This window comes from Jatropha curcas, chromosome 1, assembly GCF_041381405.1.
Source record: "Jatropha curcas cultivar XTBG-Jc1 chromosome 1, XTBG_Jcur_1.0, whole genome shotgun sequence".
Taxonomy (NCBI): domain Eukaryota; kingdom Viridiplantae; phylum Streptophyta; class Magnoliopsida; order Malpighiales; family Euphorbiaceae; genus Jatropha; species Jatropha curcas.
Window position 1 is genome coordinate 33095651 of NC_143151.1, and position 27771 is coordinate 33123421.

Consider the following 27771-nt stretch of genomic DNA (forward strand, 5'->3'; position numbering starts at 1 on the left):
ATAAATTAAATAATACAAGCTAATTTTTGTCTCATATTATAAAATTTTTAAATCTATAAATCTTTCCATTAAAAATTATAAAAAAAGAAACATATATGTAAACGTGTGATAATATATTTTGATTCGAATTTTTATCTTTTAACACTAAAAAAAAAGCATAAATATGGGAAAAAAAATGAAAATATGTATAATTTTTGAACTTTCTGATTCATGTGGCCCAAATATTGCAAATCACATCAAAGATTACTTTTCTAATTTTCTTCGTTGCCACCAAACGTCCAAACGTCCAAGTCTCTCTTATTATAAAATCCCAGTAGAGATGGACTTGCCTTCTCATCTTTAACCACTCAAACAACTTAGAGAAAACATGGCCACCTCTTTCTCTTCTCTTACTCTTAGGCTCTTCTTCTTCTTCGCTGTCCTTCTTGGCCACGGAGTTTTTGAGCTTGAAGCTTCTCATCACATTTATGATCAGACTCTTCAAAGTCTTGAATCCACAGATTCTACTTCCATAACTCAACCTTACAGAACTGGTTACCATTTTCAACCTCCCAAGAACTGGATGAACGGTATATATGTATATAGATATTTATATATTTCTATATGCTTATTACCTAACCTCTTCCCTTTCCTTTTCTTGCAAACATTTTCTAGTTTTGATTTTCTTGCTTCTGTGTTCTTTGTATTACTTTCTCTCTAACAGTTTGTTTGTTTCTTTTTGTTTGTTTGGCTTCTTGTTTTTGTCATTTGACAATGGACACAATTGGGGTTTGCAGATCCTAATGGTAAGTTCTTTTATTTGTGTAAAATTTTCTTCAGTTCACATTGAGTTCTTGTTTTAATATTATTTTTGCTAATCTATATTTAATAAACTATATATATATATATATATTATGTTCTCTTCTTTGAAAATGAAACAAAATGATAATCCTAAGGCACTGTATTAACAGATAAAAAGTTTATTGCAGGGCCAATGATTTATAAGGGAATTTACCATCTTTTCTACCAATACAATCCTAAAGAAGCTGTGTGGGGCAACATAGTATGGGCCCACTCAACATCGAGGGATCTTGTTAATTGGACCCCACATAAATTTGCAATCTACCCATCACAGCCAGGTGATATCAACGGTACCTGGTCTGGTTCAGCTACATTTCTCCCTAATGGTACACCTGCTATCCTTTACACTGGAATAAACCCACAAAACCAGCAAGTTCAAAACTTGGCCATGCCCAAAAACACATCTGACCCATACCTTCTAGATTGGGTCAAAACCCCTAGAAATCCATTAATGGCACCCAATGCCCAAAACCAAATTAATGCTACTTCATTTAGAGACCCAACTACTGCTTGGTTAGGTGCTGATGGTAGATGGAAAGTGATTATTGGTAGCAAAATCCATAGAAGAGGATTAGCAATTCTTTATACAAGTAAAGATTTCATTAACTGGGTTAAAGCTAAACACCCATTGCATTCTGCTGAGGGCACTGGAATGTGGGAGTGTCCTGATTTTTTTCCTGTGTTAGCAAATGGTAAAAACGGAGTTGATTTGAAAATTCAGAAAGGTGTTAAGTATGTGCTTAAGTTTAGTTTAGATGATACAAAACATGATCATTACACTATTGGAGATTATGATCATGTGAAGGATATTTATACTCCTAATAGAGGATCAACTGATGGTGATTCTGGGTTACGATATGATTATGGTAAATTTTATGCTTCAAAAACTTTCTTTGATAGTGCTAAGAATAGAAGGATTCTGTGGGGTTGGTCTAATGAGTCTTCAAGTGTTAGTGATGATATCAAGAAGGGTTGGGCTGGAATTCAGGTAATATATCTCTCACTCTTCTCTTTTTTTTTTTTTTTTTGGGTGGTAAAAGCATTTGAAAATTCAATGCATTATAAAAAGGGGTAATTTTTATTTTTATTTTTTTTTATTTTGAATAGTTGGTGGAAGTAAATTTCTTACTGGCATGCATTTAGACTCATTTTTGATTGATTATTGTAGGCAATTCCAAGAGTTATTTGGCTTGGCAAATCAGGAAAGCAATTGATCCAATGGCCTATTGAGGAAATTGAAAAGTTACGTACAAATCCAATCAACTTGCCTAGAAAAGTCCTTAAGAAAGGGTCTGTGCTTCAAGTTGCAGGTGTCACAGCAGCTCAGGTAAAATTATAAGAGCTAGAATTTGAATTTTTTTTTTTTTTGCTAATTATAATTTACCAAACCATATTAGACCCTAATTACTATATATACCTACCTGATTAACAGGCAGATGTGGAGATTTCATTTAAGGTATCAAATTTGGAGAAAGCAGAAGTGCTAAACCCAAGCTGGACCAATCCACAATTGGTTTGCAGCCGAAAGGGTGCATCAGTTAGAGGTAGTTTAGGTCCATTTGGGTTGCTAGTTTTGGCTTCAAATGGATTTGAAGAGTACACATCAGTATTCTTTAGAATATTCAAAAGACAAAACAAATATGTGGTGCTTATGTGCAGCGACCAAAGCAGGTTTATTTGTTTTCCTCAACTTGTAAAGCCGCCAATTTTTACCCAAAAAGGCTTTCTTAATTAATCCTCTTTTACAATAATTTTCCAGGTCTTCACTAAACCCAGGTAATGATAAGACCACTTATGGAGCTTTTGTGGATGTGGATCCTGTTCATGAGCAGATTTCATTAAGGAGCTTGGTGAGTTTTTTGTGGGTTTTTCTTTTTATGCATTTCTAAGGTCAATAGTCAGCTTCTCTTACATGAAAGGTAGGATCTTTGAAAGCCAGCCAAAATTTTCTAGACTAACATTTTTCAACACATGGGGACAAATCTAAAATCAAAGGTTCCAACGAAATTAATGTTGTGTCTTTAGGACCACCATTTATTTTATTTTCCTTAAGAGTAGTTTGTACAGTTCATACTTGAAGGTTCCTCCAAACTATTTGTGGACTCTAGATTCCTAGTTTCTATTAGGTTTTTGTCTTGATGCACTTGAGTTTTTTGTCCTTTTTTGCAGATTGATCATTCTGTGGTGGAGAGCTTTGGTGGAGGTGGAAAGAGCTGCATTTTAACCAGAGTTTATCCCCAGTTGGCTATAAATGAGGCTGCCCACTTGCATGCTTTTAATAATGGCAGTGAAAGTGTTACTATTACAAGATTTAGTGCTTGGAGCATGAAGAAAGCTCGTATCAACTGAAACGGAAAAAAGAGTTAGGGAAGTGGAGATGATAACTAAAGCAGCAAGGAATGAGTGACGGATTTATCATTATATATATATATATATATATATTAGGAAATTTGACTTTTATTTTTTAATTAACTAAATATATATATTTTTAATTTGTATTGTCTCTAGCTAAGATGTAATAAAAGAATGCAATGGATTTTGTATTTGCCAACAAAGCAAAGTAATTAAGAATTAGAAAAAATACAGGAAAAAAATATTTTCTATAAAATTTTAACCATATTTTACTTGCTAAAAGCTCAGTTTCAATTAATAATATCAGTTATCAAATGGGGTTTATCAATTTTGGCAAAAACAGAAAAGGATTATCAATTCAAGTTCTGATCAAACAATTGAAAAGTCACTTGAACCACAGTTGGAACTCCCTTTATCTTCCTTAAGCATTTACAGGACTATTGTTTTTATTTAAAATTACTTACTGATTGGTACCGAAGTAGCCATTGAACCACTAGCTTTCAATAAGTTTGCAAATTTAGCAAAGCTGACCGGAACTAAACTTTAGGTATTGGGGGTGAAAAATAGAAATAGATGAGAGGATGATTATATATATATATATATATATATATATATACACTTTTGAAAAAATACATAAAATGCGTGAGAAATTTTCAATTATGAAAAGTTAGTTGATATATGATTCACTGAATAGTCATCCCCTCCCACTGAATAGCTTTATTCCAATTATAATTTTTCTACCGCACCCTTTTTAGTGCTAGCATGTGATAATATATGATTCACATGTTAAAGGGCATTTAGCCAATGGTAAACCACTAGCCAACAAATGGTTCTATTTTATCCCATATTGTAAACAAGAAGCAAAATTTGACAACTGAATACATAGTTGCAAATTGCGACTATTTTTTTTTTTTTTCAATTTTAGCATTTATCATCATGTGATTGGCCAACTGTATGTGGCTGTTGAGAGAGCAGCAATCACATTCCAATATTTATTATTTACGACAAGGTTTCAAAATAAGATGAGAAAAATTATGACAACAACTGGGATTACAATTATTCAAGTTTTGAAAAAAAGAAAGATAATCTCAGCAAATGAAAATTTATTATTATAAGTAATAAAGAGTAAACTATGAGGACAAGATTCATTAAAGATAACCATGTAGAATATACATCATAACAAGCGACAAATGGAAATAAATACATCGACTGACTTTCTCATGTCTAGAAAAATGCACACTTTTGCAACCCAATACAAATAAAAGGATGCAACGAAATAGACATTCGAAGAGGAGGAAGAGAAGGGAAGAGAAGAGAGGCAGAAAACAATGATGATGAAACTACTAAGATATACAGACACAATAAGGGAAAAAAAAATGCCAAGGCCCAAAATTTTCACCAACTAGGACATCACCGACACCACGCTGCCAGCCACCACCATGTTTAGCCTGAACCCTAATACTACTGTTGCTTGCACTCAGGTGGGCGCTCACCATGCTGACTTCCCCCGGCCTGCACCCGTCCACTCTTCTGCAATTAAAGTACCATAAGACGCACACCATAAATAAATGGCACTTATAACTTGATAACCTAGACCAGATATTTGGTCTTGCAGGATCAACTCACCTTAGTTCCACCAGATAACTGCAATGAAATTAAAGATGAAACAGTGGAAGAATACATTAGCAACTTCAAAACTTGCAATCTTAGAGTCAAATGTTCAGAGAGGCAAAAATCTTAGATGTTCATACCTTCTTCCTGTCTTTTTTGCCATCATCATCATCCTCGTCTTCATCATCCCCATCCTCATCTTCTTCATTTTCATATTCATCATCATCAACATCATCGTCCTCGTCGTCGTCTTCTTCTTCTAAATCATCATTCTCAACGGCCTCCCCCGTAAACCATGATACAGCATGAGGAATGATTTTGTCCCGAATAGTAGTACTGAATAGCAAGATCAACGAACATTTGTTCAAGTTGATAAAACTGAAAAGAGAAGAATAACATAATTCAACTGAAATCACACTGAAATTAGTACTTACCCTATATTGTAGTCTTGTTCCATTCTATCCTGGATTTCCTCAACCTGCAAATACATGCATCAAATTGATTAAGAATGCTCATTAACCATCAATTGCATCAATATCCTACAAGCAAGGAAGCAAAACTTACAGCATCATCATCCAGGTCATCATCATCCTCAGGGATCCGAGGAGTGTTAAAGAAATTAAAGAAACTAGCACAATTCTCAGTTTTAGTGATGGGTTTAGCATTCTTTGATCCTTTTCTTGGTTTCTTCTTAAGGACCTTCTTTGTTAAGCATTTTCCAGGGTACCATTCAATCTCCGTTCTACAAAATACAAAGACAAAATAAGAAAAACAGAAAGGTAAAAGGCAAAAATTTTCAGTAGGGCATGCATATGATTACCCAATTGTTTTCTCCAAAATAGGATCATCATCATCAATCATGTGATACGTCTTTGTTAGAACAGAATTTTTGAAGTAATGATTAGGATCAAAGTAAAACTCCAGCTTGAAACCCTCAGGATCATCAATTCTACACCATTTGATATCTTTAAGGAACTTTAGAGCCCCTTCATCACGTTCTGTTATCTATTCCAAGAATCAGCAAATCATATCGTCACAATCAGGTAAATCAGTGCAAAAACTACTTTATGCCTTACATCATCCAATTACCTCCTCCCCCACTACTTCATTAGTTTTCATTGCAGTAAGCCAGAAACCAGGCACCCCTTTCTCTGCATTAAAAAAAAATGTAAATCACACATAATAATGAGCTGCCATCAAACATCTTTAAAAAGAGGTTATCTTGTGTACCTTCATCCCCTTCCTGGTTCACAGCAACTTCATCTGTAGCCCCTTCAACTTCTTTTATACCATTCACAATCTCATATCTCTAAGAAAATCCAATAGTAAATTGAGTCAATTAAAAGGAATAGATAAATTGCTGAACCTTGTAAATTAAGCATCACATAATAATTTGATTATATGCTCAATCTAAGTTAAAAAACTTTTAAAGCAGAAAAATTATTATAATTGTAACATTAGGATCCAATATCTGAGATGCAAAACAATAGCAAGGCGGTAACCTAAATACCTTAGTGTAAAGTGGTTCATAAAGTTTCTGGTATTTAGCTTCTAATGCCCTTTTTTCCTCCATAAATTTTGCCTCAAGCTCATCATGTTGGCTCTGCAAATTTGATAGGCAAAATTAATCTTTATATCTATCCTCTAACAGTAAATTTAAGCCAGAATGTGTGTACATTTTACTACAAATCTAACAATTTAGAAATAACAAAACAGCATTCTTCAGTGAATTCATAAAATTACAAATTAATCCCCTAAAAGCCAAGATGCATCCATAGTGGAAAGACTTACAAATAATCACCATGATCTAAACATATACCAATCTTGGAATCATCATAAGTAAGAAAAAAGCACATGACGGCATGTCAGGCACATCAACTCAAACACCAACAACATAAAACATGAACTGTGCTATCACTTGCACTTCCACATTTAACAGGCTGGAGCATAAGACAGGAAATTTGAATGACAAGATAAGGCAAAATGACTCCCATGGATATTTCGATGTCTTAATCCCTAACATATCAAGTACCCATGAAGAGAACCTTAGCAATAATCAATAGAAAATACCAATTTGAGCAGCTAATGGTCCATTATAAGCAATTCATGAATTATATTTATTAACCTTGTTGTGACTGAATCCATTAACCATTCACTTGGAAGAACAAAATATAATCAAGCTGCATAATCCATTTAAGGAACAGATTTGGCATTACAACACCCTAAATATTATTTTCTCACTCTAATAATCCCAACTTCAACTTCTTCCAAATTTTAAACTTTCAGAAACAAAAAAAATTCGTAAGTTACAGGAAATTCACCCAACAATAAAGTTTCTGTGGGCATATTACTTGATCTGCACTCGCAATAACAATCCATTTTCTTAAAATCCTGCACAGTATATGCTGCATCATCATGGTTACCCTGAACAAACTTGCAATTGGAATCAATTTCATGATATGCAGAATATACATTTTGAGAAAGCTGATTATTTAAGAACAAAGAGGTAAATTTATAAACTACTCAACCTTTTCCCTTAGAAGCAGAATAAAGGAGTGTATAGACCTAAAATGCTCATATTGTGAAGGTAGGTTTGGGCCAGTTCGCGGCAGGGGAAGGAGATTGAGTGGGTTCTTGCCACTCAGACAGAGAAGGAAGGCAGAGGGTTCAGATATTTCTATTCTTAATTGTGACGCCAAGTACAGAGTTACTCTTATCTTTTCAGCATCAGCAATCAGTTCATAAAATCTTATAATAAATTACATTGCAATATTCCATCCAGTTTATCAAAGATTAACAGAAAAAAGTTGGAGACTGAATGAATAATCATCCATGTTGATAATAGATAGCCAGCAAGAAAACTTCATAAATGATAAAGTTAGGAAGTATAAACAACCTGAATCTCACTCAGATACTCAACTCGCTTCCTGACACTGGGTGACAGAGTTTCGAGAACATTTGAGTGTTGTCCAGCCAAACTCTGAAGTTTATTCTGCAACACCATCAAAATAATCAATGAGTAGGGAATTTTGAATATACAAGCATCCATTTGACCAAGGAAACCTTTTCTATTTTTTGAAAAATGATCCACAAGAATTGTCAATAACCAGACATAAATTTTGATTAAAGGAATATCCCAAATAAGCCCACGTTTCGTCTTTCTCTCACATTCAGAAAATGAAAACTATCATCTTGTGCATCACCAAAGCCATTGGAATTTTTTTTTTTTCTTCATTTCAAACAACAAAATTATAATTTTTTTTTTCTTCATTTCAAACAACAAAATTATAATTTTTTTTTCTTCATTTCAAACAACAAAATTATAATTTTCCCAAATACTTACCTTGAGGGCGTTAACAAGGTCAGCACGATCCTCTGCACTAAGAGCTGCAAATAATAGACAATGAACGCAATGAGAACTCTAGATTAATAAGTTGTTTTACCGTCTCAAAACACCTAAGGATAAGAAATTAGTGATTAAGCACAATATACGCAAAGGCTAATTACAACAATAATCACACAGAATTACGGTTATTTTGGGGGGAAGAGATTACCGGCGGCAGCGGCAGGGAGGGAGGCATCGACATCGGACATGTTAAAAGAATCCTTATGGTCGTCACTCATTGCTTAGGTACTTTGAGAGGCTGTTTGGGAAACGAGAAAATGGAACAGCCCTAGATAGAAGATCCTTGAGAACAAGGGAAAATGCGGAGTGAGTGAGGTGCGAGCGCGCGATTTGATCAACCTTATGCAGCGAGAAAGAGTTTTGCGGTATAACCGTCCCCACGCTCCTGTCTCGTCGGTTAGAGTACACAAACCAATTGGCGTTTGCGACAAATAAATAAAATAATATTCTTTTGGATGCGCAAATTTATACATCAAAAATCTACAAAATATCTAATAACTGATTCAAAAATATTTTTTATAATTTTTTATTATTTACGATATTTGGAAAAATAAATTACGAAAAATATTTTTTTAGTCAAAAAAAATTTAAATTATTTTTTAAAGTAAATAACTTCACATTTTTGAGGGGTAAAATATTCTTTGAACGTTAATAAATCCTATAAATTATTATTTTTTAATTTATTAATCATTATAATCACTCGCACCAGTAACCATTTAACACCGATCACTAACACCGGCCATTAGCTACTGGGAGATTTCATAATTTACATTTTTTTTTATTCCTCTCATATTTAACAATAAAATTTTTAAATTATAAAATTTCTATTATTATTAATATTTTTATGGTTTTATGAGATTAAAACTTTAATATTATTTTAACTAATTTTCAGTATTACAATTAAACAACCGAATGAAAAATATTTTTCAACAAGTTATTTTACGAAAATAAACAGAATATAAAATATATAAATAGAACAATAATTATTGTATATTTAAAATAGTTTTATGATGTACTCCGGATAAAATTTTATTTATTGATAATTCCTTTTCCACTTGTAAAAAATAATTAGAGTAAAGAACTATTTTAGTACTTCAAATTTGGTCACAATTATAATTCGATTCTTTTACTAGGCAAATACACTAATTAGCCTATGAAATTTAGCCGTGTTAAATACACTAATTTATTTACTAGGTAAATACACTAATTTATTTATTTATTTATTATAATTGTTATATCACTTAGTTATGTTGTTATATAAATGCATTATTACCATAAAATACCTAAATATATTTGATTCTTTACATGTAATGTAACATTACCATTTAATCCTTCAAAATTTTCTCAATAAAAAAAAGTCATATTTACTATGAAAAAAAAGTCATATTTACTATTTTCATAGCACTTCAAATAATTTAATAGGGAGGCCAATTAAACAAAATAACGGTGCAGGTTAACGAATAATCCTTTTATTAGCTCACAAAATTAGTGAAAATCATTATGTACTCAAACTCGACTTTCAATTGTATAAGTGAGAAAATCAATGGCACTACAATTGATAGACTAATAGTTTAATGGAATTAGACCTTAGAAATTAATCAATGTATTTACCAAACATGATGAAGGAAATTGTAATTATGATAAGACTGATTGACTAAATAGTTATTTAATCGAATAATTAATCTATAAAATACTTGATATGATGATTTGATGACTGAGCTATGTACTAAATGAACTCATAATGGGTGACAGCATAAAATATAGTATATTTCTTTATCATGTGCACTTACAATTCTCCATTAGCAGTTTTAAGCGCAAGTCGTGCTTTAATTGGCTACATTACATCATCAGTGGCCTTAAACTATAGATCAATATGCCTATAAATTACAAACAACAAATTGTCTAAGTTATTGGAAAACAAGAAATCCAGATTTACTGAAATGGAAAAACGTAATGTAAGCTTAAGCCTGGTGGAAAGAACATAACCAGACTAAAATTCATTTAAAAGCCTGGAAGAATACAGCATCCTGAAAACATTTTGTACACGCTGACAAGTATTGTTCTATTTTACTCAGGACTTTGTTTTGGCTTTCAATGCTTCAATCACTGCAGAAAAATCGCTATCACTAAGACCGAGACTCTTAGCTACCTTGTATAGTTCATTTGCAGCTGCAGCAATTGGAGTCGGTTGAGAAACACTTTCTGCTAATCCCAGAGCAAGTCTCAAGTCCTGACACCATTGATCGTATTTTAAGATGAAAGCATAATAAGCATTCATTTAATAGTGCAAGAAATTTAGATCAATTATGAACCTTCTGCTGATGCTTTAAGGGGAAAGCAGTAGGGTATAGAGATTTGATCATAGGAGGACCTTTCAGAGAGTACATTGGTGCACTAATGGCACCTTGTGACACAACCTGCAATCACAACAAATATAAGAAAACTTCAGAAAAGATGTTCCGACAGAGACTTTGTGCAGGAAAATTGTTCATCAGAAAAACATTTATCAATAAGAAAAAGATTTGCGGTAACTTAATTCAAAAGTTTGATAATTGTCTTAGCAGTTGAGCAGCAGGCAAAATCACCTAATAAATATAACTCCAAGTACCAATTACTCAATCACAGATTGTAATATTGTATGTTATTTATACTTTATAGTTAATGCCCTATGGTTATTTCATCAGCAAGTACTACACTGCGAGACACTGACATAAAGTTTAACAAGGAGGAAAAATTGCATGCTTATAACCCCGGAAAGGACTTAAGATGAAGAATTTGATCAATTTACTTGGGAGGGTAAAAAACAAGGAGGTAAATAACTTTAAATACCACCAAAGCAAGCAAGACAAATCCAATCAAATTGCTGAGGTGCGATGGGAACTGAAAAGTTGTGCAGAAAATATAATCCAATAAGGTAAGTTTTGGTTGTGGAATACCTCCACTAATACATTTGGATCCAGTCCAACTTTCTCAGCAAGAAGCAATCCTTCAGAATAGGTTGCCATCATACTGCAAATTGTTGAAAAAACAGCAGGTGTCATAATCTAAATCAATATAAGAACAAAATAAAGCAGTGGACGGGAAAGGGACTTTATAGAACCTTCCCATGATCATGTTGACGACAAGTTTCATTGCAGCCCCATTTCCGACATCACCAAGGTAAAATCTTGACTGGATAAAATCACAAGTATATGCGAAGCAGTAGTCATACTTTGTTTTGGGTATTAAAAGCAGTTGTTGTGTTTACATTTTTAGTTATTAAAGAAAAAAACAATGTACCTTCCCCATGATGTCCAAGTATGGAGCTGCTATTTCATACAGAGATTTGTCACCTGAAAGATGGCATCTTATGCTTCAGTTTCTACTAGGCCATTCACTGTGTTGTTGAACACAGATAAAAAAAAAGTTACAGTTTTTATCATAATTAACACCAGACAGTAAAATTTGCAGTGAAGGTTTGAAGTAAACGGATAGGTAAACTTGTTAATTGGGTTGGGAACTTCCAAATATTTCAACGATCTATACTGTGTACAAAATAGGAATAATGTTATGTAGAGTCGAGCACGGGGATGCAGATTTGAGTCTTAAGAGCAACCACTGTATACAAAAATGTTAAACTGTTGGACCATCTCTATATTCTCTCCCCCAGGTACTCCCTTTGATGGGACCATAATTGTGTAATAGCTCCAACAGATTTGAACATATTAGATTATAAGAACAATTACCAGTTACCTGCAGTAAGAAATATGAGTTGCCCATCTTCTGCTGGTTTTTTAGAGCCAGAAACAGGAGCCTATGGAAAAACACTTTGACCTTTAGAATGCATCCCTTCAAAATACCATCGTCATGTGATTTTGACTAATTAAGGAAATATTTCAGTTACAATAAGAAGTATCATCACCTCCAAAAATGATGCCCCAGTAGCTTTGATGTGTCCATTAATCAATTTAGAAGTACCGCCATCGACAGTTGAAACATCCACATACCTGCCAACATTGTCAAGTTCCAAATATGTTGGGAAGGAGAAGTAAACAACTTGAAAAAGACAAATGATAGCTGAGAAACATCGCTTTTTTTTAAAAATCCATATCATATGATGCTATTCCCTGAGCCCAGTCAAAACAGGTCTGGATTTAGCAATCCTCTATAATATGACCACTTGCTTAATGATGAAAATTAGAATGAAAGTTGATATCATTCAGGAAAATGAATTGGTAAGATGTCTTCTTTGAAATGATTTGCAAAGTAGTCTGTGATATGCTATTAAATCTTCTGTGAAGAAGCAAGCATTGCCTGTGGCTGTTTCTAAGAACTAAAAACATTAATCTAGGTCATAAACTGGCAAATTGAAAGAGTAAAATCCTCTAATAAATACTAATCTACCATGCAAACTTCTAACCTAATAAAGTATCCACATGGAAGGGTTCTCACATAATCAGAAGAATACAGAAACACTGTCATGAGTAGAAAAACAAGGAAATGATACCCTTTTCCTGGGCCAATACCACTCGCTGCTCCATACTTTCCACATGCAACCTCCACCTAAAAAAATGGCGCAATCAGTTACTATGTGTAAGAGTACTACAATTAAACAACTAACATAAAAACATACGCACTGCACTTTCAGGATCAGCAAGCATGGCAAAAGTAACATCACAGGAAGCAGTCACTTCTTCAGGAGAAGGTTTATATCTGCATAAAGGAGTCATTGTGAGAAATGTTTCTCCCAAGAGTGGATCTTGAAAGCATGCATTTTGAAGAGTCCTAGATGAAAGCCCAAGAGCAGTTAATAAGTAGCTGATTTCCTAACAGATGACATTTGACAAGTTGAATTGAGTTTGATCAAGTTCAGATCTAACTACTGAATAATACTCTGTGCCAATGTTGCTAAACCAGTTAAAGGCACCACCACAACCTTGCTTTACCACTTATGTCGCGACACAAGAATCTTTTAACAGATTCAATTTTTAAATGTCAATAAAGTCAATACCATCCAAGAAGCCTCAAGATTTTTCAAGAATTATTTTCTTATCTTGGAAAATTCGATCGAGTTCTGGCCTTCTAGGTAATAATATAATCATGTAAAGCTCAATTTTTTTTTTTCAAAAAGAAAAGAAAAAACAAAAGGCAAAAAGAAACAAAAGCATCAAGAGCCTGTATGTTAGGTACTTACTGTGCACCTAAGCTGATGAGAGGATCACATTTGCTCTTTGTCCTATTCCAAACAGTCACATTGCATCTACAATATGCAAAATGTATAGTCAAACTCAAATTTATGCCTGTCTAACAGCTAATTTCTTTTCTACTTTTCTTTTATCATAGGCAATGAAGGAAATGTAAGATGCTCTTCAACCAAGGCAATGAAGGAAATTATACGTAACCAAGGCAAACCAGCAAGCCTTGATTTCTTCGAATCAACACAATGTAACATGAAGGAAAATCGGAGTTTTGATACCAGTAATAATTAAATGCTAATTAAAAGTTTAAAAAAAGAGATATTTCGTTTCTATGGGAAAAAACTGTTGAGAGTTTTGTTGCTGACAAACCAGATCATACCCAGCTTTTATGAGATTTTGTGCCATTGGAGAACCCATAATTCCCATACCCAGAAAGCCAACACGTGTGACTGATTCACCAGCTGAAAATTCACAACACTTAGGTAAATGGGATAATATAACAAACACGTAAATTATATGCATTCTAAGCATAGCTTAGGAGTTAGAAAAGAGCTAAATAAAATCTAAAGAAGTTGCTAGGCATGGAACAATTATACATGTTTTTCTGCTTTTATAAAATTATGCTTTATTGATATCTTCTATTTACATAACTGCATCATCACTATCTGCATCATCATCAGCATTGTAGGAGTGAGATTGAGAACAGTCGTTTTTCTTTTCACGTGAATAAACAGAAAGAAACAGTAAACTCCAAGCTGATTAAACTTCCGAATTCTTAATTGCAGCCACCAAAAACTACCTTGACCTTTATGACCAAACATCACTAACATTATCAAAATGCCACCAGCACCTCCCAAAAATCAGTTGTCATTGCTGCAATCAATGGGGCAATGCCATACAAGCTATACAACAAAAAATGAAGCTAAGAGTTGATGAGTTGTGATGCTGCCTCATGAATGTCCACGCAGAATGAAGTTTTAGTTTTTGTAATCAATACTGAAGTGTTGTATCCCTTTCATATTGGTTATGTGCCAACTATTTGACTGTCACTCTGTGCAATTCTATTTTCTTAAGCAGTTAATATAATTTCACTGTGTTTTTCATTTTTGACTTTTTCCCAGCTTAGTGTTTAACAGACAAAAGCTTTGCCAAAATCAGTCATTTTGGCTTTTTACTTCATCCTTCGTCATGCATCAACTACTTTGGCATGAAAACAAAATTTCAGGGGATCCTCTAACATACTAATCACAGTGCAATATCATTTCACTAAAATACTATATTGCTCATTTAGTACATTTATTTTGGTGCAAAGATTATTATTCATCCAGACATAATAAAAATAAAGAAATGAAAAACCACAATTTGCTACCGTTAGCTGAAGTGAAACTTCTCTAGTCAATGAGACATGATTTCATTGTTGACACAGATAACAACTATGAAATAAATCCTAGTCTCCAATGAAATGTAATTCAAAATGCTTATATGGGCGTGAACCAAACGTACCTATTACTGAAGAATTTGATATTTTATTCAATGCAGTGAACATGCATTATCCAACTACACACATTACCATAATTTTAAATTTGTCAAAACACAAATATTTTAATTCAAGAAAAAGAAACAATAAAAATAAAAAATTTTTGAATTAAGTTGCCATCAAGCTATTGAAAAGGAATGACCTTTAGGGGGAGCACTGGATGCCTGAACGGAGAATGCTTTGAAATAAACTGAAAAAGGCTCATTTTTTGAGAAAGAAGAAATGGGTCTTGCTCTAAAGTGGCTAGGAAGTTGAGGGCAAAAGCTTGAGCACATAGCCATGGCTGTCGATGATAGCAAGTGATAACCGTTACCGCTCTTTAACGACAATGGCATGGTCCGCAATAGTTTAGGCTTACAGTTTCAGCTTTCGACGGCTGTGACCAGAGCTCCCATTTCGATGCAATGTTTTTGTACGCTTGTTATTGGATAAAGAAAAAGATAAACTTTTTACCGTTTAATGGGCTTCTCTCGATGGGCCGCCAGTAAACTATAAACTACTGGACGACCACTCGACATGGTTTTACCGGACGACATTGAACGACAGAACGACTAAGTTGGAGAGATCGCGTTTTCATATTGAAAGCTGCCGTTGTCGTGGATCGTGTTCCCTCCTTTTTTTCTTCCCTGTTTTTGCTAGTTGGACCAAATCAAATGGAGATAGAAGGTGACGATGGCTATAAAATTGAGCTGAAACATGACGGTTCGTCGGCTGCGTTTGGAAGAGGCTTAGGGTTTAACACCAAAGACAGAACCGTTTCTCGCCATCACGTTTTATTTCAGCCATGCAAAACCGAAAACCAAACAGAACCTAGGGTTTCATTTCAAGTCATTGGGAAGAATCCGCTCTGGCTACGAAGCGGCGACGCCGGAAGCGAAACGAGGGTTTTCAGGAAGCTCGAGAAGGGTGAGGTGGCAGTTGGTGACTGCTTTTGTATTTCAAGTCAAAACCCTGTTTGGTTTAAGCTGAAGAGAATAATTGGAGAGGAAAGCGACTTGAATGGAAGTGATGTTTCAGAGATGGACCCTGTTAAAGGTTTGGCCTTTAAGCTACTTTCTTTCAATTAGTAAATAATCAGGAACCAGTAAACATTTTAATGCTTTTATTGACCATATAATTGTTGTCGGTATGCAGAGTTTGGGTTTCTTGTGATTGGGCATGAATTTGATTGCTATCCCAAGGAAAGAATTTGTGATGTGAAGAATTGGGATTGGTTTCTTGAGGAAGCTGAGCAAGATAGTGAAGATGATGATAGCGACAAAAAGAAGAAGAAAAGAAGTGGGAGGAGAAAGAGGAGAAAAAATGGAGGTAATGCTGAGGACGATGATTGGACTGTTGAGAGTGAAGAGGATAAGGAAACAGTATCTAAAATAAGAAAGATTGGGAGATCAAAATATTCAACAAGATCCAAGGATAAAAATAAACTTGATAAAAAAGATGAAGAAAGAAAGAAAGAATCTTGGCAGAGCAAAGCCATGTCTTCCAATGAGGAAGATAGTGAAAATGAAGATGAAGACGAAGATGATGATACCCTTGGAGGCTTTATTGTAGATGATGATGGTGATGATGAAGAACAAGTAGGAGAAAGTGATGAAGAGAAAGAATTCATTGATGGCGATGAGGAAGAGCTAGAAGATTAATTACAATAAGGTAGATGATTTTGTTGATAATTGTTCATAAGATGGTTAGTTGCTGCTAACATTTTGAGATGGGTTGCTAGTTTTTGTTGCAACAAACTGTTTTGTTTGTAGTTTGCACCATGTCTAATATGTTGCAGTACTGTTCTAAGGCTTCTTTAGATGAAACTTCTTATTTAGTCTCTAAGATAGAATTTAATTGTTTGAGATTCAAAGGAAGAACTGTTTGTTGTGAGCTGACTATTGCAGTAGAAGTTTTTTTGCTGCATAATCATATTTGGGATTATTGTATAATTGGGGTTCAAAACATGCAATTTTACTGATCGGAACATGCCTAATTTGTTATTCCGTCAATCGCAGTATCTTTTTATTGATCTCGCAATTCATGAAACTTATTCATGCGCTTTTTGGTGTTTCAACCTCAATGCAAATCAAATGCAAAAATGCTAATAACAACGTGGTTTAGTGTACAAGAACGACTTGGCCATTACAAAAAGGATAAATCATTGTTTAATCCTTATAGTTTGATAAAATCTTACAATTTAGTCCTTGCCTTTTGAAAAATATATTATTTAATTTCCTTGTAACTGTGAAATAATAAGTTCTACCGTAAAAAATTTATACCCTTTTTAAGTTGAATTTCCAGTGAAAAAATAAAGATATCTTTATTTCTAATGCATACTTCTTTCTCCTCTCTCACTGAAAAAAAAAAGAAGGAAAATAAGCATATCGCAGCATTCTAGCTTTCTTCCAATCTCAGAAAAGGATCTTAGGCAAACGGGGACCGGCTTCGCGAGACCATTTCGGACTACACAGGGCTAAGCTCTTTGGGCGCTGCTTTCTGGATCAACTTATTAATCTCAATCAAATCCTTAATATATATATATATATATATATATATATATATATATATATATATATATGAGGATATTATTGTCTTTTCACTAGATATTTAATGAAAAAAGCATAAACTTTATGGAAAGGACTTATTAGCTTAAGGGTTGCAAAATTGGTTTGAACTGTTTGGCTATTTGCCTCTAAATTTTGACTTATTTTTTTAATTTATCAATAAAATTAAAAATGAATAGTTATATGTTTAATAAAATTGCTTAAAATTATTTTAAAAACAGTTTAAGCGTTTGGTTTTTATGAGAGAGAGAGAGAAAGTTTAAGTATTTGGCTAATAAGTATTAAAAAAAAACCAAATTTGTTATAATTACCATAATGGATATATAAATTAAATAGAAAATATAATAATTTATTGAAAATGGGAAGAGTGCTGGTATTTTTACAAGTTATTGGGATAATATGGTATTTTACTTGGTCCTGCAGTTTCAAAATAAGTAAATAATAAAAAATAAAAGGTATCTTATTTGTAACTTCTTATTTTAAGCATGTTTTTTTCTTGCGTATAAGGTAAATCAAACCGTTGACAGACCAGCCCAAAAATCATGCCAAAAATCCGAAGCCTAAAATGGCAGGATATCACATTGCATAAATAATGTTAAGAGGATCACTTGGAGGACATTTTTGAGTTTTTATAGCTTTTTGAGTCGATCTCTTTTTTTTCGATCTCCTAATTTCTTATATAGTTTTATGTTTTTTTTAAAAAAAAAATTTTTTGACAATTCATTAATAATAAATATAAATTGAGTACATTATAATATTTCTAAACAGGAACAAGAAAGCAATACAAATATAGAAAATTAAAATCTTCTGTTTAAAAATAATCTTGATCTTGGCAGAAGAGGTTAACCTTCCAGGTAAAAATTTGTCCATTTTCAAATAGGATTACAAAAGAATTTTTTCACAATAATGTTTCAAACATTGTTTTTCTGAAAACTTATTACATTTGACACCCGCACAAAAGTTTGATATACCAAATTTTGATGGAGGAACAAGTCGTACACTGCTAAGCTCCATTAGTAAAAGAAATTACCTAAACTTAACGATCTAAAATCTTCAACCACAAGTAATCAATAATCCATCTTGTATTTCGAACTGTCAGAGAAATAAAAGATCTACATCAAAGCTCCTCGATAATGAGGAACAACCTCATGAAATGAGAGAAATTAATAATCTCACTATGCGGGTACAAAAACACTTAATATCTATCAATTATTACAGATATGAGAAACTAAATTCAAGTTTTATTCTAAACAACCATAGGTTTTTGACATTATTAAGAAGAAAACTAAATAAAATAAAAAAAATGATAAAAATGGACAAAAAGAAATCACTAATGACCAAAGAAGAAGATTGTTGACGGTTTAATGTCTCTTTTATGTTTGCTTTTCTCCTCTCCCTTTATTCTCATCACCTTATCTCGGACCAAACATGTCAAGGGACTCATGATAACGCAAAGAAGATGATTGTTGACGGTTTGACGTCACTGTCCGTTTGTCCACCTATCTCAATGGACTCATGATAACGCAGGCAGCAGTTCAATATCTCTTTTATGTTGTTTTTCCTCTCTCCTCTTATTCTCATCGCCTTAACTCGGATCAAATATGCCACTATTTGTTTGTCCATCTATCTCAAGGGACTCATGATAACGAAGTCCAACGGACGCATAACCACTTTTTAACCAAATACAAACATTACTTTATTTATGACTTTCTATTTAAAATTAGATTTGGTCGAATTAAAAGTCATACCAATCACCCTTCAAATAATATATTTTTCAAAAAAGTAGGAATTAAATAACCAGCTTCAACAATCTATAAGGACTAACTAGGTACTTTCATTAATAAAAACCAAAGACTTTATAGATTGGAATGGAGATTTGATCGGTTCGGTTTTTTTTTTTTTTTGAAAAAGCATGAAAATGCTTTAAATGTAATTAGAATCAAAGACTAATACATCTGAAATAAATTTTGGAGGGTTAGTAGCCCACTCCATTAAACCAGACACAGAAATAGCTGCTCTAGTTAACGAATGAGCAGTCTGATTCGCTGATTTTCTAATAAAAGAGACTGACAGTGTGAGAAAATCGTCTATCAACTGTTTACAATTAAAATCACGAGCCACTATCCATGGCAAATTCGATCTTCCTTTAAGAGAAATCAATAAATCCCATGACTGACAATGTCTTTGTCTTTCTGAAAAACCATTAAAACCCGTAAATTGGAAAACTTGGACCCCCTGAGCATCAGCCTTAACATCAATAAAGTTTTATTATAGCCAAGTAAAGAACACTTATTCTTATCTTTCCACATTAGGGCCAAACCACCCCCATGTCCAGTTGGATCAACAACAAAAAGACCTTCAAACCCCAAAACCTTTTGAACCTGATCCACCTTAACCCACCCTACCATTGTTTCCATTAAAAAAAAAAAAAACAATTTTGGCTTCTTTAAAGACACTAAGTCCTTTAACTCTGAAGCTGTCTCCTAGTTCCCAGGCCCGCGACAATTCCAACTCAAAAAACTCATTGAGCTAGGTGGGCCTGATCACTAGAGCCCACCATACCGCCATCCATATTTGCCTCAATTGTTGGAGTAGAGACAACCTCCTTAGGGATGTGCTCTTGTCGAAATCTTTTAAGGTCAATCACAAGTAGCATATTATTATCTTCAGGAGACACCAAATTTGTGTCCATCCCATCCTTTTGGTTATTCACATTCATAGTGGTTGTATTTGAAATAACTGTCATTAGACCATGCTGATTTGTAGCACCACTTATTTCTCCCATATTGACGTGTCTTGTATGGTAGGATTCAACATCTTTCAAATTGTGGACTTTTTGTCCTACATTATCTCCATATATTCTGCTACTACCTTACGGTAGGGGTGGCCACGGTTCCGGAACCGGCGGTTCCGGTTCCAGAACCGGCGGTTCCGGTTCCAAAAAAACTGGAACCGGAACCGAACCGAAAAAGTCCGGTTCCGGTTCCGGTTTGGAACCGGACGGTTCCGGTTCCGGTTCCGGTTCCGGTCCGGTGATAAAACCGACGGTTCCGATCGATTTTCCGGCGAATCACATAATTTTAAATTTTAAATTTTGAAGATCGATTTTCAAAATTTAATAAATTTGTGAAAGTTATTTGTAAAAAAAATACACCTAAAAAATTAAAAAATTCTACAATTAAATTTATTTTTTTAAAGACTTGAATATAATTATTTTTTACAAAAAAATTCTTCAACTGAAATTATTTTTTGTTTAAAAAAGTTTGAATATAATTTAAAAAAATATTGTAGAGAGAGTAAGTAGAGAGAGTAGAGATTTTTTTATAATGAATTTGTAAATGAAATGAGGTATTTATAATAAATTCAAAAAATTAATTTTTCAAAAATACCCTTGAAACTAGCCGTTATATAGCCGTTTATAGCTATTGGGAGGAATAATTAATAGATTTCACAATAAAATTAAAAAAAAAAAACACAACGTTCAGACCAATAATTATAAGAAGAATATGTATTTATTTTTTTTATTTCATTTTTCTGTTGTCCCTTTGTAGGGTGTGGGCGTAGGGTTTATAATTTTATTGTGTCTAAGGTTGGGTGGACAGAGTGGTGGGGTACTGGGGTTTCTTTGCTCTAAAAGGAGCTTTTTTTTTTTTTTTTTTTTTTTTTTTTTTTTTGGTGTGACAGTTTATAAGAACCTCCGGTTCGAACCGGTTCGAACCGGCGGTTCTAACCGGCCGGAGAACCGGCGGTTCCAACCGGTTCCGACCGGTTTTCTGGAACCGCCGGTTCTGGTTCCAGAAAATCTGGAACCGGAACCGAACCGGAATATTCCGGTTCCGGTTCCGGTTCTCACCGGTTCCGGTTCCGGTTCCGGACCGGTTCGAACCGGCGGTTCCGGTTCCAGGAACCGTGATTTGGCCAAGCCTACCTTACGGCACTATCCTCATCCAAAGTTGAATTTTTTTCGCTATGCAGTGCCAACCCTACTCTAGTTGCACCCACCGGACCACCACCCTGACCACCGATTGGACCTCCCAACACATCTGCTTCCGATTGTAGCCATTTTGCACCGATTTGGAAAGGTCTTCTAGAATTAGCTTTCCTCCATGCACCACAGGGAAATTTATCATGAGGAATTAGTGACAAATCAAACAGCTTACTATAATAGTGATCTGAATGCCCCAAATGGCCACAAAAATAATAGAAAGTTGAGAGCTTTTTATATTTAAAATCAGTCCAAAACCAATCATGGCCATCCCTACTGAGCTGTGTTCGACGTTTTAACGGATGTCGAACATCAACATGCACACGAATTCTCATATAGTCCCTCCATATTATATAGAAGTTCATGGATCAGATTTAAGATAAGTACCAATAAAATTTCCAACATCAGAACAATCCCTTTCCGAATTGAAGCCATTGAGTAAATTATGCAATTGCACCCAAAAATCAACCTTCGTAAGCTCCACAATTCTTGGATTTTCATTAGCATATAACTCCTTTAACAACAGAAGGTTATTTGAGAACGTCCAAAGCCCTCCTTTCAACACTCTTTCCTTATCTATATCATGAAAGAATTGACCTTTTAACACTCTTTCCTTATCTATATCATGAAAGAATTGAAATAAGAAAGCACTATTCCCAATTCCTTAATAATCAAACCCTTCACTGGCCTCCAAATGCTAGCCATGGTTTGCTGAAAAGATGGAAAATGGAGTGGTTTGTCTGCCAACAATATACCAACAACACAACACTTCCACTCTGTAGTAGTTTCATTCGAAGTATTCTGCTGTGAACCACTATGCACCACCACTCTACCTTAGGCCTCTTCCAAATTCAAGCAAGCATACACTTGTTCCAACAGATCCCCAGCCTAACCTCCTTCCGCTATTTTCAAAGGAAGAGAAAATGATGAAAAGGAATAAAGAAAGAAAAGAGCATGGATCGGTTTGGTTAATTGTTTACCAAATTTAAATTAATCAATTTATTGATTAAGTATTAATCGTTTACCGATCAATTTACATATTTATCAAATTAAAAATTTATTAGTTTACCAATAAATTTTTATTGTTTACCGAGAATGCACTGAATTGATGGATTTATTTACTATATAAAGGTTGTTTTTTTTTTTTTTGAAAACAAAATTTAAAACGGTATCTTTTTCAGTAAAATAGTAAATTAAACATTATGATTTTTTTTTTTTATACTTGTTTGAACCATTTACGGATTATCAAATTTTGTCTAACAAATTTACCCAGCCTTTACCATTTATCATTTTACCGATCCATTTTTACTAAGTTTGCACACCCCTGCCCGTAAAAGATTAAAGAGTTGGCATTTTATAGGCTGGGCAACATTAAAATCAAAACCGGAAACCCTCCTTCTCCTTTCCCTCTCACAAAACCCTAACCAGTGAGATTCCTAAATCTAGTCGAATTTAATTTCACGATTTTATCCCTATCTAGGACTTTACTTCAAAGTCTGCTAAGCAATCAGGGTTGGTCAGTCATATCGTTCTTTTCAGGTTTCTTTTTGTTTTTCTTGGTTTTTTGATAGGTTATTTGAAAGCTTGGCCAAACAGAGAATCAATCAATGGATTATGATTATGGTCAACACCGCACTCAGTTTGAAGGCAATTTAGTAGCTTTTAATGGCGAAGAAGAAGAAGATGACGACTATTATGACGACAATACGCAGCAACAACAACATCATTACATGGGAAGCAGTGCAGGAATCGGCAGAAAGCAATCCCTAAATCATCACAATCGTGATTCGACCTCCTCTTCTTCTTCTTCTGCAGGGTTAGTTTACATAGGTTTATTGTTTAGGGTTTTTTTAGGGTCTTGCAGCCCAAAAAATTTAAGCGTGATTTTCTTCTTATTCTTGTTGGTAGAAAACTCTTTGTTGGTGGTGTCTCCTGGGAAACTTCTGAAGGTACGGCTAAAATTTCTTTTGAACCTTTTTTTTTTAGAGTTTCATGATTTGAATATGTAGTTCTTGAAATGTAATTAACTGACTGTGTTCGCATTGTAATAGTTGATGTGCATATTTTTTTTAATGTGTATAGTTAAAATAATAATTGGATAACATAATCTCAAGTATAGTTTAAGTATTCCAGTCAATTTGTTTGTTTTATGGTGGGATGTATTATGTCATTCAAGAGACTCTAGGCTTTTAATCATTGATTTATCACCTTCTGTTTTGATTATATCATTCTGTTTTTAGCTATTAAATTGCATTGTAGGTAATAATTAATAAATCAATTTTGCATTGGGTTTTTTCTTCTTAGGTGGCGGGAAGGTAATAAGATTAGTATAGATATGTTGGTATTGTAGTTCTAATCCGTGCTTATTTAATTAACCTATTTTGAAAAGGAATGCTAGTCATCTTCCTTCGGAGATAGTGTGATCATTTGGATTGACCAGACGGAATTGAAGCGAACCGCCCAAACTGAAGTGACTGAACAGTAGATATGTAGAAACTCAACCAAACCAAATATTACAAACCCAAGTATTTGGTTTTATTAATTCAAAACTGAACCGCATTGAATAACCGAAATTTTGAAATTTACTTTCTAAAATGAATAACCGAAAACCGAGAAACTGAACTGAATTATTGCAAATGAGATATAAAACAGCAGAATTCTTTAAAGATTCATAGAATAACAATAGAAATACATAAACAACTAATGATTATAGCAACACAAATAATAAGAGTAGCAACAGAACTTGATAATGCTGGTTTAAAGTCCATAAGGATGTAAATTCCTAAAGATATCTTGGCTAGACACAACTACACAGTTAGCAATAGCCCACTGAAATCACCAATAAGTCCCTCATTGAGACTATTTTCAAAGTGTTACATTTCTCAAAATAAAAGAGATTCACTTATCTATGCTACCAAACTGCCACTCTTCTGTCTCCCGCCCTAACACACATATAGCCATGTGATTTTGTTTCAACTGTGAATTCTATATGTTTATACATATTCCCTGTTTGCTATAATTTAATGGTACAGCAGATCGAGTTAGCTTGATATTGTAACCCTGATTAGTTAACCTAATTTTAGACCAAGTACTGGAAAGATGATCATAATCGAAATTCTTGGCTGTAAATATGAATAAAACTAATATCTTCTGCATCTGATCATGTCATATAAAAGTAGTACATTTTCTCTAGAGAGAAGTGGAGAAGACATGCATGAGCTCAAAAATATTATCAACTGCCTAACAGCTCATTGAACAAATGTAAACGGTGACGTCATCTTTTAACTGTTTGATTTTTGATTAATAATAATAGAACATGCAACTATTAGAGGTCTCAGAAACTCAAAAAACTCAAAAATGGGAAAAAATTGAATGATAGATTCCATTTATATTTCTTTTTAAGAAAAAAAAAGTCAAAAAAGGAACCCAATAAAGCAAAATCTTTCTGTTTGTTACATAAAAATTGAAAAGGAAAAAAATTGAAAGAGAAGAATGCTCAAAGCTGCTTAGAGACATACAAATTAATAAAATAGAACAAGCAACAAAAGAAGAACTCGAAGGTAAAAAGAAATCGAAACAAAACATTTCTTTACGATGCGAAATTAAAACTAACCTTGGACAACGTGACTGCAAGAGATCGTCTAGCTGTTGATAGAGAGTTCGTTGTTCACTTGGCACGGGTCGGGACCGGGGTGCGACTGCGAGAGGAGAGGAGTGGAGCAGCGGCAGATCTACTGATTTAGGAGAGATAGATAGATGAGAGATTGTTTGGTTGTAAAAAAAACGAAGGATTAGGGATTTGATCCATTTGGGCGTTAGATGCCTTCTTGAATTCATTATGGTATTTTCTATTGATCAAACGCAACGTTTTGATAATAATCAAAATGCTTCTGCTTTTCAATTCGGTGTTTTGGTTATAACCTGTTGTCTTTGAATACTAATTGAACTGAAACTGATATACTGGACTTTTTTTTTATTAACCTATTTTGATTGAATTCCTTTGAAGACTGACCAAAGCCTAACTGAAAGCATAGGTTTGGTTCGGTTATTCAGTTTGGACTGAATATTGCTCACCCTATTAATAGGGTTTGAACCATTGTTTTAGTATTTTTTTTTTTTTCTGGAATTTGAAAAACATAGATATTGGTTCTGTGGTGGGGGACTTGCCTTGCTTGATTGTATAGCAATGTAATATTCCAGAAACATGCCACACCCTGTGTGCTATGAAAATGAAATTCACATGAGTAATGGAGCTTGAGGTTAAGCTTTGCATGCTGATTCAATGCTCTACATGAATATATGCACATACCCACGTTTGTGTCATTTGCCTTTTGGTGGAAAAGTTTACATTGACTGGTATTTTTCTTTCTTATTTGCTTGCTAGAGTACATACAGTTACAAACATGGACATGCATAAAACGTCCCATGTTGATTACTAATAATGATTAGTGAAGTGGCTTCTATCTATTCTACCTGCTGTATCTTAATATCCAACGCACTATAAATATATATATATATGCTTTGGATAGAGTTTCAGCTCTTCTTTTACTATAAATATCTGTGTTGATTTGGTTCAGAGACATTCACTAATTACTTCAGCAAGTATGGAGAAATCACTGACTCTGTAATAATGACGGATAGACATTCTGGAAGACCAAGAGGGTTTGGATTTGTGACATTTGCTGACCCAGCAGCTGCTGATAGGGTTTTGGAGGAAAGCCATGTCATAGATGGCAGAGCAGTAATGTTCTTGTTCCTTGATGACACGTCACTGAAGTTCCCTTCAATTTTTGTTTACCTCTGTTTCTTTTCTTTTTTTTTTTTTTTTTTCCCTTCAAACATTTTAATATTCTGGTGCATTCTTATCTCAGGTTGAAGTGAAGAGGACAGTTCCAAGAGAGGATATGGAGGTTAAAGGGGTTGTAAGAGCCAAGAAAATTTTTGTTGGTGGAATACCACCAGCTCTTTCTGAAGGTAGCATTTTTACACTTTGTCTTGAATTTTATCATTTCCTAATTGTGCTAAATGGATTCTATATATTTTTTAAACCATCTGGCCTTTGTTTTCAGACGATTTAAGGGATTACTTTTCTGTTTATGGCAACATTATTGAGCACCAAATCATGTTGGATCATAAAACTGGGCGTTCTCGGGGCTTTGGATTCGTCACTTTTGAGACTGAAGATTCTGTTGAACAGATATTTTCAGAAGGCAAGACGCACGAACTAGGAGGTAAACAGGTAAACTATGATTCTTGATAAAATCGGTATTGATGTTGATTTTCTATCTGTTTTTGAAATGAAATAATTATAACTTGAGTCCTTTTCGTATATAATATTCAGGTGGAAATTAAGAAGGCTGTACCAAAAAGAGGTGGTGGTGACTATGGCTCTGCTGTGAAGCCCCATACTGGATTCAGTGATGGTGCAGGTGGATATGGTGCTGGCCATAATTCAGGGGCAATGTATGGTGGAAAAATGTCCAGAGGATATGGTGGGTACGGCGGATATGGCAACTACAATGGTTATGGTGGCTATGGTGGCTACGGAAGCAGTAATGGTTTTTATGGTGGCTACGGTGCTTATGGTTATGGATTTGGGTTTGGTGGGCCCATGATGTTTGCCAATGGTGGATACGGAGGCAATGGTTATGGTCCTCTGAGTGGGTATGTTGCCTCTGCCGGATATGGTAGTGGTAGGGGATATGGAAGAAGCAATGACAGTAGTAGTTTTGGCAATGGTAAGGGATATGGAAGTGGCGGTGCTGTTAATGGTGGCCATGGCAGTAGTAAGGGCTATGGAAGCAGTGAGAATGGCAGTGGTGCTGTTACAACCAGGTACCATCCCTACCAAAAGTGAAGGGAGTATTTATTCTGAAAGGGCTGCTGCATATTCTGTTGTTGCAAATGTTTGCTAACTGTATGAGGTTTACTTGGTTATAGAATGGTTTTTCTAATGTGAAAAGGCTAAAATTACAGTATAGTGTTGGATTTTGCAGTGCTTGTACTCTAGGATTATAATTATTGGTTTATTCAGGAAGTAATTGAAATTTGGAGGCGAAAAAAAAAAAAAAAAAAGTCTCTTGTTTCAAATCTGGTATTCACTAGTTATCCAATGTTGGCATTTTATGATCCTTTGCAAATCTATTCGTGGGCATCTATGGTCAGCTTGTTTATAAATAACCAAAGATACAAATATATATACACTCGAGTCTGAGGGTTGGGGGTGAAATTTTGAAATTGGAACTTTCTGTAGTTGTTTGATCTTTGCAGCTGCAAGTCAGGCAAAAGCTTCATTTGTTATGTGGAGTTCATTCTTC

General features: G+C 34.2%; 5 protein-coding genes across 8 annotated transcripts; 3 read left to right on the plus strand and 2 right to left on the minus strand.

The window, feature by feature from the left end:
* The first annotated feature begins 297 nt into the window (after nucleotides 1-297).
* On the plus strand, nucleotides 298-3448 carry LOC105631448 (beta-fructofuranosidase, insoluble isoenzyme CWINV1). The gene is made up of 7 exons (XM_012213575.4): nucleotides 298-569; nucleotides 777-785; nucleotides 969-1828; nucleotides 2009-2167; nucleotides 2273-2511; nucleotides 2600-2690; nucleotides 3010-3448. Exons 1-7 carry the CDS (start codon nucleotides 368-370, stop codon nucleotides 3187-3189), a joined length of 1740 nt encoding a protein of 579 aa, XP_012068965.1. The 5' UTR covers nucleotides 298-367; the 3' UTR covers nucleotides 3190-3448.
* Nucleotides 3449-4514: 1066 nt separating this feature from the next.
* Nucleotides 4515-8613, minus strand: NAP1;4 (nucleosome assembly protein1;4). Of its 2 annotated transcripts, XM_012213574.4 has the most exons (12): nucleotides 8358-8613; nucleotides 8147-8190; nucleotides 7700-7795; nucleotides 6314-6406; nucleotides 6034-6112; nucleotides 5893-5954; nucleotides 5624-5808; nucleotides 5368-5545; nucleotides 5238-5281; nucleotides 4944-5139; nucleotides 4819-4836; nucleotides 4515-4722 (listed from the first exon to the last, which is right to left on the minus strand). In XM_012213574.4, exons 1-12 carry the CDS (start codon nucleotides 8425-8427, stop codon nucleotides 4654-4656), a joined length of 1134 nt encoding a protein of 377 aa, XP_012068964.1. In that variant the 5' UTR covers nucleotides 8428-8613; the 3' UTR covers nucleotides 4515-4653. The 2 variants fall into 2 exon arrangements, with proteins under 2 accessions (XP_012068964.1, XP_020533957.1); XM_020678298.3 differs by lacking the exons at nucleotides 7700-7795; nucleotides 8147-8190; nucleotides 8358-8613 and adding an exon at nucleotides 7125-7342.
* Nucleotides 8614-9955: 1342 nt separating this feature from the next.
* Nucleotides 9956-15258, minus strand: GLYR2 (glyoxylate reductase 2). 2 transcript variants are annotated; one of them, XM_020678349.2, is made up of 13 exons: nucleotides 15066-15205; nucleotides 14890-14943; nucleotides 13766-13847; nucleotides 13383-13448; nucleotides 12826-12901; nucleotides 12696-12751; nucleotides 12111-12195; nucleotides 11942-12002; nucleotides 11489-11541; nucleotides 11310-11380; nucleotides 11146-11218; nucleotides 10522-10626; nucleotides 9956-10439 (listed from the first exon to the last, which is right to left on the minus strand). In XM_020678349.2, exons 2-13 carry the CDS (start codon nucleotides 14930-14932, stop codon nucleotides 10281-10283), a joined length of 930 nt encoding a protein of 309 aa, XP_020534008.1. In that variant the 5' UTR covers nucleotides 14933-14943; nucleotides 15066-15205; the 3' UTR covers nucleotides 9956-10280. The 2 variants fall into 2 exon arrangements, with proteins under 2 accessions (XP_020534008.1, XP_012068963.1); XM_012213573.3 differs by lacking the exon at nucleotides 14890-14943 and having other exon boundaries at nucleotides 15066-15258.
* Nucleotides 15259-15576: 318 nt separating this feature from the next.
* On the plus strand, nucleotides 15577-16914 carry LOC105631445 (SMAD/FHA domain-containing protein). Its single transcript, XM_012213572.4, has 2 exons — nucleotides 15577-15958; nucleotides 16058-16914. The coding sequence occupies exons 1-2, from the start codon at nucleotides 15577-15579 to the stop codon at nucleotides 16561-16563; spliced, it is 888 nt and encodes a 295-aa protein (XP_012068962.1). The 3' UTR covers nucleotides 16564-16914.
* Nucleotides 16915-22814: 5900 nt separating this feature from the next.
* LOC105631444 (RNA-binding (RRM/RBD/RNP motifs) family protein) lies at nucleotides 22815-27594 on the plus strand. Of its 2 annotated transcripts, none has more exons than XM_012213571.4 (7): nucleotides 22815-22970; nucleotides 23051-23270; nucleotides 23363-23403; nucleotides 26032-26195; nucleotides 26326-26428; nucleotides 26524-26693; nucleotides 26796-27594. In XM_012213571.4, exons 2-7 carry the CDS (start codon nucleotides 23062-23064, stop codon nucleotides 27309-27311), a joined length of 1203 nt encoding a protein of 400 aa, XP_012068961.1. In that variant the 5' UTR covers nucleotides 22815-22970; nucleotides 23051-23061; the 3' UTR covers nucleotides 27312-27594. The 2 variants fall into 2 exon arrangements, with proteins under 2 accessions (XP_012068961.1, XP_012068960.1); XM_012213570.4 differs by having other exon boundaries at nucleotides 22815-22966.
* The last annotated feature ends 177 nt before the right edge of the window (nucleotides 27595-27771 follow it).

What these genes read in the sequence shown, in the direction of transcription:
- LOC105631448 (XM_012213575.4), top strand. Translation starts at nt 368, where the DNA reads ATGGCCACCTCTTTCTCTTCTCTTACTCTTAGGCTCTTCTTCTTCTTC. An exon ending in CAGGTGTCACAGCAGCTCAG is followed by an intron (nt 2,168 to 2,272) that starts GTAAAATTATAA and finishes CCTGATTAACAG; the next exon opens with GCAGATGTGGAGATTTCATT. An exon ending in ATGTGCAGCGACCAAAGCAG is followed by an intron (nt 2,512 to 2,599) that starts GTTTATTTGTTT and finishes ATAATTTTCCAG; the next exon opens with GTCTTCACTAAACCCAGGTA.
- LOC105631445 (XM_012213572.4), top strand. Translation starts at nt 15,577, where the DNA reads ATGGAGATAGAAGGTGACGATGGCTATAAAATTGAGCTGAAACATGAC. An exon ending in AGAGATGGACCCTGTTAAAG is followed by an intron (nt 15,959 to 16,057) that starts GTTTGGCCTTTA and finishes GTCGGTATGCAG; the next exon opens with AGTTTGGGTTTCTTGTGATT.
- GLYR2 (XM_012213573.3), bottom strand. Translation starts at nt 15,258, where the DNA reads ATGCCATTGTCGTTAAAGAGCGGTAACGGTTATCACTTGCTATCATCG. An exon ending in GTCAACATGATCATGGGAAG is followed by an intron (nt 11,219 to 11,309) that starts GTTCTATAAAGT and finishes AACAATTTGCAG; the next exon opens with TATGATGGCAACCTATTCTG. An exon ending in ATCCAAATGTATTAGTGGAG is followed by an intron (nt 10,627 to 11,145) that starts GTATTCCACAAC and finishes TTGTGATTGCAG; the next exon opens with GTTGTGTCACAAGGTGCCAT.
- LOC105631444 (XM_012213571.4), top strand. Translation starts at nt 23,062, where the DNA reads ATGGATTATGATTATGGTCAACACCGCACTCAGTTTGAAGGCAATTTA. An exon ending in CTCCTGGGAAACTTCTGAAG is followed by an intron (nt 23,404 to 26,031) that starts GTACGGCTAAAA and finishes GATTTGGTTCAG; the next exon opens with AGACATTCACTAATTACTTC. An exon ending in ACCACCAGCTCTTTCTGAAG is followed by an intron (nt 26,429 to 26,523) that starts GTAGCATTTTTA and finishes CTTTGTTTTCAG; the next exon opens with ACGATTTAAGGGATTACTTT.